This window comes from Mesocricetus auratus, unplaced genomic scaffold, assembly GCF_017639785.1.
Source record: "Mesocricetus auratus isolate SY011 unplaced genomic scaffold, BCM_Maur_2.0 Super-Scaffold_100007, whole genome shotgun sequence".
Classification (NCBI taxonomy): domain Eukaryota; kingdom Metazoa; phylum Chordata; class Mammalia; order Rodentia; family Cricetidae; genus Mesocricetus; species Mesocricetus auratus.
In genome coordinates this window covers 7,392,249-7,407,887 of record NW_024429191.1, presented here as the reverse complement: position 1 = coordinate 7,407,887, position 15,639 = coordinate 7,392,249, and the positions used below count along the sequence as shown (strand labels likewise).

General features: G+C 49.8%; 1 protein-coding gene and 1 long non-coding RNA gene across 3 annotated transcripts in view; both read right to left on the bottom strand.

Annotated features, from left to right (window-relative positions):
• The window catches only part of LOC101843348 (mitochondrial import inner membrane translocase subunit TIM16), a 61,597-nt gene that overhangs the window by 32,575 nt on the left and 13,383 nt on the right, over nucleotides 1-15,639 (bottom strand). For both annotated transcript variants that reach the window (XM_005081668.4, XM_005081667.4), the window contains exons 7-9: nucleotides 12,434-12,484; nucleotides 4,629-4,715; nucleotides 4,088-4,170 (exon numbers count right to left, since the gene is read on the bottom strand). In XM_005081668.4, the coding sequence (XP_005081725.1) occupies nucleotides 4,088-4,170; nucleotides 4,629-4,715; nucleotides 12,434-12,484 (221 nt within the window). The remainder of the gene's footprint in view (nucleotides 1-4,087; nucleotides 4,171-4,628; nucleotides 4,716-12,433; nucleotides 12,485-15,639) is intronic.
• Nucleotides 3-4,078, bottom strand: LOC121141251. The gene is made up of 2 exons (XR_005878111.1): nucleotides 2,519-4,078; nucleotides 3-149 (listed from the first exon to the last, which is right to left on the bottom strand). It is a non-coding gene; the product is annotated as an uncharacterized LOC121141251 (long non-coding RNA).

Sequence of the window (15,639 nt, the reverse complement as noted above, 5' to 3'; positions counted from 1 at the left end):
GGTTGGGCTTGGGATACATGAGCTTTATGTTCTGTGGACACCCACAGTCACTGGCCACAGGCATGGGCTTGACAGGGCTGCTGCTGCTGAAAGTGTCTCCCATTAGAATGCTCCCACCACGGGCCCTGACCCATGGTGAGTACCGTCACCTGGGTGAGGCGGGAAAATGGACTGGTTAGGGAAGCTGACCCTAGCTGGCCCGTCTTCTGCCAGCAGGAGTCACAGTCTCTATGTATGAGGTTGGAAGGGACTTATGGCAAACAAGGACACAGAGGGAGTCTGAGGGGGGTCACATACTCCTTGGGTGTTCTGAAGGGCAGTCTACCCCTGCTTTCCATAGAGAGGACAGCCTGGAGCTTCCTCATTTTAGGGCCTAATAATACCTGACCCTGGGCTTCCAGACTACCACAGAATCCTAGGCTGCCCAGGTATGGCCCCAGCTCCTTCCTGCTGTCTGCACTGCCCTGGCAGAAGCCCAGCTGTAAAGGCCATTGGCGGGCAAAACATGGATCACCAAGGCAAGAGGCTTGATGGACAGAAAGGGTAGGTCAGAACAGAACATTAGCAGCAAGGACAGGGTCAAAGGACTCTGGCTTGCAAATGGTGCCAAATGTGATGGTCCAGGGTATTCCTTTACTTTCTGCCCTGGGGAAGTATCCAGTGATTCTGGAACCCCAATGAAGGAATGTTTTCTAGGAAGACTACAGACTGTGGCCTGAACTGGGTGTGGGCAGCTCCTAAAACTGAGGGACACACATCATCTTTATCTGTTACCCTTAGGACTGAGAGAGGAGTTGGGCCCTGGGGGAGTGGAAGGACCCAGCAAAAGCAGAAGCAAGTCATTCACAGGCCCCAGTGCCAATCTCTTGTCTTCCTGTGGGTCATGGCCCTGGTACCAAGTCTCACCCCTGGAGGGAAGGAGGAAGTCCAGCCAGGCCTGGGGAACAGGCCCTGTGGTTTGGGGTGTTGATGTCAGCATCAAGTCAGCCTCAGCCACAAGAGGATCTGGATTCAATTAGCAGCTGCTGAGGGCTGTGGCAGAGGGAGGAGGTGGATGACGGGTCATGTGGGGCAGTAGGTGGTAACACTGGGCCTGGGTGGGGCCCCCTTCTACTGAGGCTGCTGTGGCGGCGGCGGCAGCCCAGGTGGATTTCCTGTAGGCCTGGGTTCTATTAGGACAGCAGGCACGGTGAGGCCTGCCCCTCTCGGCAGCTCCATCAAAGGGGCCTTTGTGGGCCTGTGGGCCACGGCTGAAGAACAGCAACTGCTGAGTAAATGTTTTTGCTGCAAAGCAAACCTGGCCTAGAGGTATGGCAGGGTGGTGAGGCCCAGAGAAAGGGGAGGAGCCCCTCAAGAACAGTATCCAGATCACCCCAGCCTTAGTGGGGACTAGACCAAGATACAGCCTCCACTGAAGATAATTCTACCAAAGCTGGCCTAGGTGGATGGGAAATGTAGTGTCATTTCCATCTCCCTTAGAAGAGGAAAGGCGCCCCATGTGAGCCAGCCGTAATAGCTCACAGGCTTTCACACTATTGCTACAAAGGGTAGGACCGGCAGTCTGCCCACACCTTCATACCATCTTCACACTCACTCTCAGTACACGCAGGAGCAAGGGACAAGGCCGGCATGGCTCCCACGGTAGCTGCTCTTTAGTAGGGGCTCTGCAGAACCTCCTGCTATCCTGTGCCTCCTCCCTACGTTGAACCTGGGATCTAGCACACAGAAAGTTCTGGAAAGCCCTCTGGGTGGCAGCCTGAACACGCTACATGGCCCAAGGGACACTGGCAACATTCTGCAACTCTGCACTGTGGAAAGTATCCTTATAGACACTCCAAAATGACAGGGGGAGGACAGAGATGGGAACCACGACAAAGGTCTCTGGGAGAGGAGGGTGGGGAAGGGCGTGCGCCTGACCCTTGGGCCCTGTAGCTCTTGTGAGCACACACTGTTCTGCCCTAAACCAAGATGGAAAATCTGTAACAGAGAGATCAAGGGTGGCGAGTAGACAGAGCTGCCAACCTCCCCCATGGCTGTGCCCAGAGTTGGCATTGGCACGCTGTACACTTTCCATCTTCAATCATGGGGTGAGGGAGTCTGCTTTCCAGTATGCCTGCGAGGACGTGGGACCTGCCACCTCTTTGAACCCTAGTTAATGGCATGCATCAATGTCCACCAACTTTGTGGAGGCTGGAGAGTCCCAGCTCCCTTGCCAAGGGTGTCAGCTTGCCAGGGCATAGGCCAGGGCTGGGGGACTGAGGGGAGGAACGCTGGGCTGGCGGCCCATCTGGGAGTGATTTGACAAATTCCAGTCTTCGTTGGTCCTTCAAGGCTATTCTTAACTGCTGTAATTATAGGGTCAGCCCTGGCCAGTGGCACCATGGGGTCTGGGCATGGTTAACTCTTCTCAGGGGTCATCCTAATTCTAGGCAGGAGATGCCCTGCAAGGGAGAGATACTTAGCATCACTACCACTGAGAGTGGGGCCTGACTGGCTGGAAGTACTAGGTAAAAAGTACCTGACTGATGATGCCAAGTGCCCTTCACACTCACAGCACCTCTGCTGGAGGCCTGCAGGGAACAGGTCGTCTGGCTTGAGTAGGTCTGGAGATAAGATGCTAAGACAGTGCCAGGCCTGGGGACACAAGATAAATGCTGGCTGTGCAGCTCCAAAGCCCAGCACTTCTGTCTTCTACGGGGCAGTGCCGCCCTGATGGAATGCCTCTCCAGACCCAACCCTGATCCCGAATATGCCTCAGCTTTGCCTTCCTTATCTATAAAATATATGTTGTCAAGTCGGGCATGGTGGCGCACGCCTTTAATCCTAGTACTTGGGAGACAGAGGCAGGCGGATCTCTGAGTTCAAGGCCAGTCAGGTCTACAAAGAGAGTTCTAGCACAGTCAGGGTTATACAGAGAAACCCTGTCTTGAAAAACCAACCAACCAAGCAAACAAACAAAGTATCCCAATCTCTCCCCGTACATTAAAGGATGGGATGTACAGCCTATCTCCCTGACACACCTACTTCATCCTCTGAGGGCCTAAAGAATACAACTCCCCCAGCATCCCTGACCCCTAATGTGATACTCTTGTTTCTGGACCGTTGATAAGCCCTTGTCCTGCTGTGATTTCAGACTCTTCAGTTCTGAAATATTCTAGGAAGGAAAGGCTGGATGATAGCCGAGGGCCAGGGACCTTCCCTGTCTCCATTATTCCCCAATCAACCTACCCAGAAGGTTCCCAATCAGCCCTTCCATCCAGTCATAGCTAAAGCTTCCTTCAGAACAGGGACTGAGTCCCTCCCTTCTCCCCTACAGCCATACCTGGCAAAGTCTCTGATCCTCCTGGAGCCTCCATTTCCTTAACTATTCATGATGGCTGTGCAGATTGAATAGACTGTTTATCCTGAGTGCCCGCTTGCTAGTGACAGGTTTATAAGCCGTTACAGACCAAGGTGATCGATCTCTACCCAGAGCTGCTTGGCCTGGCCAGGGATCCCACCAGGTATAGCCATAAACTTTCTTCCACATACTTCTGAGAGGCAGGGACGGAAGGATGAAATACATTCTATGCTCCTGTGCTATCTGAGAATATATGTGAGGCAGATCTCAAGCAAACTTCTTATATAAACCTCAGTGGACTCCAAGCCCCCCTGTACCTGCCACACACACCTGCTCACCATCTCATACTCATCAGTGTCTACTTTCCAACACAGCCTCAAGCTGTCAGCTCCCTGACAACATCCATAGCAAAAACAAACTCATTCCTGTCACCTGTACCCCAGTGACACATTTCCAAGGTCATAGCTCCTACCCTAAACTCAAAAACACACTTGAATAAACCCTTAGGCAGTGAAGTGTGCCCCATGACCAGGGGCCTACATTCCTGACAGGGCCCCAAGAGGACAGGGAAAGTTCATTCACTGACCCATTTAAGACTGCCTCAGCACCCCCTGCTGGTAAAGCTGGGGGTCCTGGAGTACAGAGCATAGGTGCAGCCCAGGCTCAGCATCTGTCACAATGACAGGGACCAGTCTGGACACCTTCTAAACTCTTGGCTCCCAGCTCCCAGCATGTCAAAGTTCCTACCCAGGTGAGGTGTCCAAGGTGACAGAGGTCAGGGCGCTGCTGAAGAGGCGGGTGTCCCAGAGTTTCACTTCTCTTTCTCGCATCTGTGGGGGAGCCAGAGAAAGACTCAGAGAAATCTATCTGCTCCTGGAACCCAGTACCTGAGGGTGCAGCCTGGCATGGTCACCTGGCCCAGAGCATCAGGGAGTCATGACAGGGAGGGAGAGTTTGGGTTTTCATGTCCTGCCCTGCCCCTTTAAGAACCTTTGGGTGACAAGGGACAAGGGGCGTTTCCCTCCATGGACTCTGGTCCCTGTGGGGCCACCATGGCTCCTGGGGTCAAGCTTAGCTACTGCAAATGGAATCTGCCAGTTTTCCAAAGTCCTCAATTCCCTGGGGCCCTGAGACCCAGCTGCACAGCCAGGCCGTATATGGACAGGCCATTAACTGGCTGTCTGCACCCCACCTCCCAATGGCCTCACCCAACCTTCTTGAAGCAGGAGCCTAAAGGACTAGACAAGCCCCTGACTGGCAGTGCCATGAATGCTGGAGGAAACCCTACCTGGTTGAATCCTGTGGACACAAGATGCTCCTGAATGCCTGTCCACGCCAGCCGGGTGTCTCTGTTGTTCTCATGGGCCTGTGTGCTCTGCAGGAGACAAGAGACAGCACTGAGCCATCAGGGCCCCCTGCCGGGGACAAGGACCTGCTGAGTGGCTGGGAACTGGGATATGCTGTGCCTACTTGTCTGAGTACCCACAGCAAACAGGAGAGGTCCTGAAGACCCTGCCTCCACCCTTGAAAGCACCTCTGCACCCAGAGGCCCCCAGGTTCAGCTTCATCCTCCCTCCTCCCAAGAGTGCTGGTGTGCCAGGGTCAAAGGCTGCTGGCTGAGGGTCCTCTTTCAAGAGCTGTACGGTCTTGGGGAATGCACACCCTCTGCACAGCTCACTCTTCTCACTTGTAAATGAGGCTTATAGTGCCCATGCCACCCACTCCTCGGGGCTGCCCAGAGGATCAGCTGTGAGAGCAAATACAAGGACTGGGCCTTGAGAAAAGCCCCGTGCAAATCACAGGATTAGAAGGATTACTGCTGCCTCCTGTCACTGCCAGCAGGCCAGAGGGAGGCCTGGGGCCAAGCTCTGGGTAACATCCTGGAGAGGGTGAAGCAGTGCCCCTGGTGGCCCTTCAGGGGTGTTGGAGCATCTGACAGACAGGAAGGCTGGAGGCCCCCAGAAAGGAAGAAGAAATTCGCACAGCAGGCGGAGCGAATGGCCCTGTCCCCCTTGGGCCCTGGCAGGAGGGAGTCCAGAGGAAATGCAAACAGCTCTCTCCCAGCCACCCTGGCCCCTGGAGCCTGAGACAAGGACCCTGTTACCAAAAATAGCTCACCCCAAATGTGGCCAGCCTCCTCCAAACTTCCCACGATCTCCTCCTTGGGAATGAATGAGGCAGGGAAGCAGCTTGGAGAAGCTTGCCCAGGGCCCCCTCCCCAGCATGCAGAGGCTGACCCCAGCGTGGGAGACCACTGGAAATGCTCCGCCTGTCCTTCAAGGGGCTTTTTCCCCCCTCACTGTTCCTTTCCCACCCAGCCACAGTGGCACAGGAAGTCGGAGCTGGAGCCTGAGAACTAGGGCCCCATACTTCCCTTTCCATGTAAAAGGGGCTATGGGGTCTGGACAAGGGTCAAGCCATTGGCTAGCCTCTGGAGTACTATTATGGGTCAGCAGTGCCATTTAAGCTCTGGTTCCTTCACCAGTGTGCAGCTCTTGTGAAGGTGGAAAACCAGACAACTCATAACTGGTCTACCTTTCACTCCCTCATTCACAGTCAACAAACACGTGAGGCTCCAGGGGCTGAGAGGTATGCTAGGAGCCAGCAGAGAGGCCGGGCAGGCTTCAAGACCAGGAGTGTGAGTAGCTGGTCATTCTTTCTTTCATAATATGGATATGCTGTGCTAGGAGATGGAGACACAGAAGAACAAAGCGGCTAAGTCTCCCGAGCCCAGGGAACATTTACATAGCAGGAGGCCAGCCAGACTGAACAGAGTAACTTCACTGCAGTTACTACTACATATCACAAAGGAGGAAAATGAGGTTAGGACAGGAAGCCCTGAGTCAGGCGGCCCTGGTGAAAACACACCGTTGTCTCCACTGCCCTGTCCCTGGATGAGTTCTGTGCCTCAGTTTCTTCACCTCTGAAAAGCGCAATGACATCTTCCCCTAGACATCTATTGCAGAACTAGGTATTACAATCTGCTGTTTAATTTTTGGAGGTTGGGGGTGGGGTCACAGTTTTCTGAGACAGGGTCATGCCATGTAGTCCAGGTTAGTCTTTAACAATTGATTTTCTGCCTCAGCCTCCTAAGTGCTGGGTTTATGTATTTACAGATGTGAACTATCATATCCAGCTGCAAATGTGTATTTTACAAGGTAACAGGGCACAGAATGTATCTGAAATAACATTTTGTCTGAACTAGAATGGTCTTCCAGAGAGCTACACAGAGCTATCTCTGCATAGAGACGAGAAGCAGAAAGGCCCAAGAAGCTGCAGGTAGGGAGCGGGAGGTGGCTAATCCGGTGCAGGAATCTGTGTAACTACCACTGCCAGCAGAGTAACCATCTACAGGAGCCACGAAGGCAGTTCAGTCCAACACGGTCAGTAGTTGGTGTTAGTTCAAACTTTGGGAGTCTGACCCCAAGTTTATTTTAGACATATTTAAGAACAGCACAATTTGGTGAAAAACTTCCTGATTCTAAATCAATACTGTGTGCACAATAAAGTTTAAGACATGACGACATCAAAACTCTTTATAAAGTACATGTGACGTCTTCCATAAAGATGGCCCTATAGATTGACAGGCTCATGAGAAGGGGAGGGTCTGGTGTGGTCTTGGCCACACAGATAGCACAAAGGTCACCAGGCTATTAACCACATCCGCTCCCAGACTTCTGGTTGGATAAACAGGTCATGCATCCCTCCCTTGAAGGGACAACCCAGTGTGTTTAACATTCCTGGTTCCCTTAGTGCTTATCTGTGAGCACAAGAATCTCTGTACCTCCCAGAGGCGTGGCGTGGCTGCCACTGGCAGCTTTTCTTTTCTTTTTTCTTTTTGGTTTTTCGAGACAGGGTTTCTCTCTGGCTTTGGAGGCTGTCCTGGAACTCGATCTGTAGACCAGGCTGGCCTCAAACTCACAGAGATCCACCTGCCTCTGCCTCCCGAGTGCTGGGATTAAAGGCGTGCGCCACCACTGCCCGGTGGTACACTGGCAGCTTTTCATGCAGGAGAATATACACGGAGTAGAATGTACCTTGGTCCACATCTTCTACCTTCCCATTAACATATGAAGAAATCAGGGGCCTAGAGAGAGGAAGCTGTCTGCCTTGATTGCCCATAATGCAGCTGGAGGCTCCGCCTAGGACCCATTAGATCCTGTGACTCATAGATGATGAGACTGAGACTGATAGCTGCAAGGTGGCAGGAGTGGGACCGCCACCAGTCCAGATGCCTCTGGTTTCCAGCACGCTTCCAAGGCTGGCCTACACTGTAGGGTACTACAGTGTCTTTTCTGCCACTCAGTGCCCTAACAATTCTCCCATATCTGGTTTTGAGAAAAGAACAGGAATGGCAATGGTCCAGCCACCCCGGCCAACCACAACTAGGTGGCAGCGGCACATTTACATTTCAACTGAAGTGCAGTCACATCTCCTCTCCAATGCATGACACCACCACCTGTCCAGGAGGGGAAACTCTAAACTCCTTTCTGGGGAAAAGGGAACTTCTCCAGGGGGTGTGCAACCTCCTAGGCAACTACAGCTACCAGCAGATACCTGCCTGACTTGTGGCTCCCTTCCCTCCCTCTTTTGAAATAGAGAATCACTACATAGCCATGATGACACCAACAACAACCTCCTCCTCAGCCAGCCATTCTGACACTAGGAGGTAGTTCAAACGAGAGGTTGGAAGGCTTGTCCCAACTCTATTCTGCCCCCGGTGAAGGTCTTGGTCCTCACCACTGATGACCATTTTCACTCAAACCTCAAAAGGTTGAACTTGAAGAAATGGCTCAGAGGCTAACGGTACTGGCTACTTTTCCAAAGGGCCCAGGTTTGGTTCCTACATGCTACATGGTAGTTTACAACCATCCATAATTCCATTCCCACTTACATACGTGCAGGCAAAACATACACATAAAAATAAATACATTAAGCCTGGTGGTGGCGGCTCAAGCCTTTCATCCCGGCACTGGGGTGGCAGAGGAGCTCTGTGAGTTCAAGGCCAGCCTGGTCTACAAAAAGTTCTAGGACAGCCAGAGCTATAACACAGAGAAACCATATCTCGAAAAAAATCAGTCAATCAATCAATCAATAAGTTAAGAGAAAAGAGTTGCTGCTTCCTTTAATTAGTAATAGCTTCAGGGCCTTCCTTGCCCTCACCCTAGGCTCTGGCTTAAGGGACAGCAGAGAAAGTCTAGGGGCTCAGAGAGATTGGGCTGGCACTCTGCTCCTCTGCTGGGTCCTGAGTCAATGACAGCTGCTTAAGAGGCTAAGACAGAAGGTCACACAGCCAGGGTAACACAGGGAGAATCCCATTTCAAAACTAAAAAAATTAAGGTGAAGGCAGGAAGATCAGAAATACAAGGCCAGGTGGTGGCGGTGGCACATGCCTGTAATCTTAGTACTCAGGAGGCAGAGGCAGGCAGATCTCTGAGTTTGAGAACAGCCTGGTCTAGCGCATGCCTTTAATCCCAGCACTCGGGAGGCAGAGGCAGGTGGATCTCTTGAGTTCAAGGCCAGCCTGGTCTACAGAGCGAGTTCCAGGACAGCCTCCTGGAACCTGGAACAATACAGAGAAACACTCTCTCGAAAAAACAAAACAAAACAAAACAAAAAAACAAAAAAAAAAAAGAAAGAAAAGAAAAAAATCAAAGCCTACATAAATAAAAATAGGAGCAAAAAATTAAAACAAAGGGTACAAAAGATATAAAATATTAGTAGGGAGTCACCTAAGGGTCACTTGTTCCAAGGTCAAGTACCTTAGAGGCACAGGCCAAACTTGACGGTAGACAGAGGACAACATTGGAGGCATGTGCAACCTCTAGTCTCTGAGAACCATGGGGCTCAGAAGACAAGCCTGGAACAAGAACAGTAGGATGAGGGTGGTACACTCTACCCCACCCGCACTTTGACCCCTGTTAGACAGGAAGGAGGAGCTCAGAGAAAGCACTTTCAGAAGGAGTCTCTCTGAGCTGGCCCCTCAGCTCACACCACCCTGGCCGCCAGCAATGGTTTTCCTAATAGAAGCCAGGTGTGGGCCAGATGCCCTGGGCGGAAGTTGTGGGGGAGGCAGGGACAGTTGGAGGGCTGCATTCCAGGCCTGCTGCTGCCCCCGCATTGCATATAGCCTCAGAGCCAAACGCAGGCACCATCCCAGCGACCAGTGGAGCTGCCCACGCTCTTCCCAGCTCTCCTGGCTAAATCCCCTCCAGGGGGCTCCTCCAGCCCAGATCCCCAGCGCCTGCTTGTACTCTTCAACAACTTGGAGCCCCTTGGCTAGCCGCCACACCAACTCCACCTTAGGCTCGCTCACAGACCACCTCTGTGGGGTGTTAGGGAGGCGTAGGAGGGGAGGAAAAGGGGGTGGGGTTGGGGGAGAAAGCAGGCTGGAAAGAGGCCACTGAAAAGGGGAATGAAGAAAACACTCAAGCAGTTGGTCCGGTGTGGTGCCTGGTAGGCACGAGAGCAGGCAAGGCGCCCTCAGAAGGGGCTTCTATCTCACCTCTGGGCACCTCTCTAGGCAAAGGCTTGGGGGGGGTCAGTGAAAGCCTATCAGCAAGACCCGCTGTTCACACCTCATCTACCTCAGATTCAAAGGACCCAGTGGGATGAGATCAGCAGCTTTTTCAGGGACACAAGGCCAGCGTGTGGCAAACTATTTAGGCCCAAGAGGTATAATGTACCAAGTTGAGCTGATATTTGAGGATGAAGGTACAAGAGCCCCGGGGAAACCAGCCCTCAAAAACAGAGCCTAGGTCTCTCCTAGGAAAACAAGACTCTGCACCACACCTTCCTGGGGAAAAAGCCTCATCAGCCTCCAGTTCTATTAAGAACTACAAATTCCTGGGGCTACTTATCCAGAGGATCCCCACAGGGGTTTGATTCTCAGCATGGTGGCTCACAACTCTATGTAATTCAAATTCCAGAGGAGCTGATACCCTCTTTTTGGCCTATATGGACACATGCAAAATGCTCATACCCATAAAATAAAGTGTTGTTTTTTAAATTGTTTTCAAAAAAAAAAAAAAGAAATAGAAATCCTGAGACTAGAGAGATGGTTCAGGGGTTAAATGTGCATGATGCAATCCCAGAACTCGGAGGCAGAGGCAGGAGGATCTCTCCTGACTTTGAGGCCAGACTGGTCCACAGAGCAAGTTCCAGGACAGTCAGGACTACACCGAGAAACCCTGTCTCGAAAACAAACAAACAAAAATAAAACAAAAATCTGTATGAGGTTCTTTCAGAGAACCCAGGTTTGGTTTGCAGCACCCATGTTAGGCACCTTACAACTGTCTGTAACTCTAGCTCTGGGGCATCCAATGCCTCTGACCTCTGTAGGTATCTGCACTCAAACAACAAACCCTTACTCAGACACATGTGCAGACACATAATTCAAAATAACAGAAGCTGGGGATGGAGAGATAGCTCAGTGGTTAAGAGAACTGGCTGTTCTTGTAGAGGACCAGGGTTTTTACCCACACAACAGGTCACAACCATTTGTAACTTCTGTTCCAAGGGAACCCAATGCCCTCTTCTGGCTTCTATGGGCACTGCATGAATGAAAGGTACACAAAAATGTAAACAAAATAACTGTACATATAAAATAAGCTTTTTTGTGTGTTTCTTTTTTTTGGGTTTTTTTTTTTTTTTGGTTTTTCGAGACAGGGTTTCTCTGTGTTTTTGGAGGCTGTCCTGGAACTAGCTCTTATAGAGTAGGCTGGTCTCAAACTCGCAGAGATCCGCCTGCCTCTGCCTCCTGAGTGCTGGGATTAAAGGCGTGAGCCATCACTGCCCAGCAGAATAAATATTTTTTAAAAGAACATTAAAAATAAATCTTTTTTGAAAAGAAAGGAGATACAAATATACCACGTATGGTAGTGCACAGCTTTAATCCCAGCATTCAAGAGGCAGAAGCAGGTGGAACTTTGTAAGTTCAAGACCAGCCTGGTCTACCTAGAGTGTCAGTCAGGGCAACATAATGAAACTGTGTCTCAAGAGAGAAACAAATAGAGAAAGGAATGCAGATGTCAGGAGAGATGGCTCAGCAGTTAAGAGTGTTTGCTTCCAGAGGACCTGAGTTCAGTTCCCAGCTCCCACATCAGGTGGCTCACAACTACCTGCAACTCCAGCTCCAGGGATCCCAACCTCCTATTCTGTCTTCAGTGGGCACCCATGTATGTATGGGTTCATGTAGGCTCTCTCTCTCTCACACACACACATACACACAAAAATATTAAATAAATCTTGAGAGGGGGGGAATAAAATAGAAAATCACTAATCTCACCCCTGCTTAAAACTCTCTCGTGGTTGGTTTCTCACAGCCCCGGGGACAGACCCTTTGCATCAACAGCCTGCCTCCCCTCTAGAATGAGCTCTTCTCTGCCATTTATATCCTCTCAGATGACTTCTAGAACAAACTCTTCCCACCGCTGGCCATTTGCTTATGACCTATTGTAAAAATGAGTCCTCATCTGTAAGCCAATTTCTCAGGACAAACACTAAGCCCTTCAGGAAACAGAAGCCCTTAACAATCATTGGGGACGGGGCCATATGTATGGCTAGCTGACTGCTGCCTACAGGGTCTCTGTTAGAGAAATGAAAGACTCTCCAGGGGCCCTATGCCTGCTGCCTCATTTGGAAGCAATGACTGCATGGGCTCCATGCACTCAGTACACAGATAATAACAAAATACCTAGCTAGAGTCCCCAGGTCTTGCAGAGATGGGAAGTCAGTCCATCCCATGGTCCATTAAAAGACCTGGATACAGAAAATGGAAATGAGGATTCTTTCTGAGTCCTCAGTAAGCTGGTCTCTGCTGACCATGCCAGAAAAAGACAGCACGGTTCAAAGGAGGGGAGGGAACTGAAATCTCAAATTGCATTCCTGAACTCAGGGAATGCCCCCACTGATAGCCTGTGGGCAGCCTGGCTGCATCCCACCCTGTGATCAAAGCCAGGCGCTTCCCAGGACTCAGAGATCGGGTCTCAGAAAGAGTTCCCAGCAGCCGCAGCTGTTGTCCCCACCAGGTCCCTCCAGGTCCCGAAACTGTGGGTAGGGGTTTTTACCCACCAGTACTAGACACTAATTTACCTGAGAGGCCTTGGTTCTTGCTCTGGGGTCAAAGATGCGTAACTGCTTGTCCTAAAAAAGAAGGAAGAAAGAACCAAAGGATACAATTAAAGCCTGAGGGTTTCTGGAGGCCAGTCTGTCTCTCACACTCCAGGCTCTCAGTTGGTACCACATTACGCAGGCTGGCATCACAGACCAGATGCTACTTCCCTAGCTGGGGGTCTTCAATCTTACCTGTAGGTCAGATCCCTTCCTGCCCAGACTCCCAGAGGACAACACTCAATGACAACACTCCCCTTCACCCGTTACCTGCCAGGCATGTCACCTGCATACCCTTGCCACACCTTTTGTTCCTTTGAGGCAGGGCTTACGGGATGATGATGCTTCTGCACTTAAAAGAACTTCACACTGAGGTTGGAGAGATGATTTGGGTGATAGTGTCTGCCATGCAGGCATGAGGACCTGAGTTTAGATCTCAGCACTCCCATAAAAACCAGGTATGTACCTGTAACCCTAGCTCTGGGAGTATGGAGGTGGAAACAGGAGGATCCTCAAATCTCACTGCTAGCCAGCTTAGCCAAATCAATGAGACACAGATTCAGTAAGAGACACTGTCTCAAAAAATACAGTGGGGAGGGGCTAGAGAGATGGCTCAGTGGATAAGAGCACTGACTGCTTTACCTGGGTTCATTTCTCAGCACCCACAAGATGGTTCACAACCATTTATAATCCACTCCATCCGATTGGCCTCCGAGGGCTCTACACTCAAATGACGCTGATATATGCAGATAGAACACACATACAAAATTTTAAAAGTAAAAAAATATATTGTAGGATCAAGTAAGATGACTTGCTGGGCGATGGTGGCACACCCCTTTAATCCCAGCACTGGGAAGCAGAAGCAGGTGGATCTCTGTGAGTTCAAAGCCAGTCTGGTATACAGAGTTAAGTTTTAGGACAGTCAAGACTACACAGAGAAACCCTGTCTAGAAAAACAAAAACAAAAAACAAACAAACAAAAAAGGGTAAGATGGTTCAGCAGGTAATGGTGTTTGCCACCAAGCCTGACAACCTGGGTTTGATCCCAAAACCCACATGATGTAAAGAATGCACTCCCATAAGTTGTCTTCTGAGCTCCACACATAGTACATGTTCCCCCACCCCAATAAATAAATAAAGTAGAAAGTGATCAAGGAGAACACAATATTAACCTTTGGTTTCATCTATAAAGACACACGCACACACACAAAGAACTCTCTGTTTAGTTTCAGCAATCCCTGCCTCAGTCTATGTTTGACAATGCTGTTGAGACAAGGTCTTAGTGTGTATGTACCCCATGCAGGTCTTGAATTTACAACAATCCCACAGCTGCCTCAGTTTAAATGCCAGGATTACAGATGTGCACCACCAAGCCCAGATTAAAGAGAAGCTAATCTTTCCTAACCATCCTTTCAATGCACTAATTGATAAAGACTACTTGAGGGCTAGGATGAAAAAAGACAAAAATCTATGACTGAAATAAAATGGTCATGCCCTATATATAGGTCCTCATTTCTGCAAGATCATCTGTGTGTCTGTGCTCTCTCTCTCTCTCTCTCTCTCTCTCTCTCTCTCTCTCTCTCTCTCTCTCTCTCTCTCTCTCTCACACACACACACACACACACACACACACACAGCAAAAATGCCTAAAAAGTTGGGACACATACCTAGCACTGTAGCTCAGTGGTAAAGGCCAGACCTAGCATGTAAGCATGCATAAACCACTGAAAGAAAATTAATTCAGTAGAGTTTGTATCCACTGTTTGTTGGTTTGGCCACAATAAATTATTAGGTGCAAAGAGGGAGTTGAGGACAATTTGACATATTGTCAAAATAAACACAAATCTCCTTTTCCTCCATTTTGTGACCATGTTCTTCTACACTGTGGGAGTTTGCTATGCAAAGAGAAAGGACTGAGCTTTGACTGCTGAGTCAATGCTGGGTGTGAAGGGTGAGGAAGTGGGGGCTGGCCAGCATTTTCCACTTTGTATTTTGGCATAGCTCAACTCTGTTTCCTTCAGCACAGATGCCTATTTTCACATTTTGAAAAATGATACTCAGACTTACAAACTAAGAACATTATATCTGCATCAGTACCAAAGAACTGAAATATTTAGCTATAAATCTTGCCCACAAAACATGAGGCAAACTAAAACTAAAATTAAAACACTGATGAAAAGAAACAAAGATATAAACTAATGGATGGATATTTCGTTTATTGTTGAAATGTCAGTTTGGGTTGAGGAGCTGGTTGGGGACTTAAGTTATTACTGTAATCAGTATCACTAGTGCCCAGTAAGGAGACAGGCACAGTGGTGCACATCTGGAATCAAAGCACCAGAGGTGGATGTGGAAAGACCCTGGGCCCGGTGGCTCAACAGTTCAGCCAGGTGGGAGCTTCAGGTTCACCGAGAGGGACAGTCTCAAAAAATAAGTGGAGGGGCTGGGCATGGTGGTGCACACCCTCAATGCCAGCACTAGGGCAAGTGAATCTCTATAAAGTCAATGCTAGCCTGTTCTACACAGTGAGCGCTAGGCCAGCCAAGGCTACATAGTGAAACATGAGACCCTGTCTAAATAAATACAATATGGTAGAGGTGGAGGGGGCGGTGAGATGGCTCAGCAGATAAAGGCACTTGCCATGCATCCGATGTTTGTTTGTTTGTTTTTGTCAACTTAACAGGAGCAGGAGTTATATGGGAAGAGGAACCTCATTTGAGAAATTCCCTCATCAGATTTCCTATAGGTAATTCTGTAGACCATTTTTCCTTTTTTTATAATTAAAACAATTTTTTTTTCAAGCCATCATCACTGGAGGGCTTTTTTTTTTTTTTTTTTTTTTTGGGGTTTTCGAGACAGGGTTTCTCTGTATTGTTTTGGAGGCTGTCCTGGAACTCACTTTGTAGACCAGGCTGGCCTCGAACTCACAGAGATCCGCCTGCCTCTGCCTCCCGAGTGCTGGGATTAAAAGGCGTGCGCCACCAACGCCCGGCTGGAGGGCATTTTTCTTGATTAATGTAGGAGAACCCAGCTCACTGAGGGTGGTGCCACCTCTGGGTAGGTGGTCCTGCATGGTATAAGAAAGCAGCCAAGGGGCTGGAGAGATGGCTCAGTGGTAAAGAGCACTGACTGCTCTTCCAGAGGACCCAGGTTCAATTCCCAGCATCCACATAGCAGCTCACAGCTGT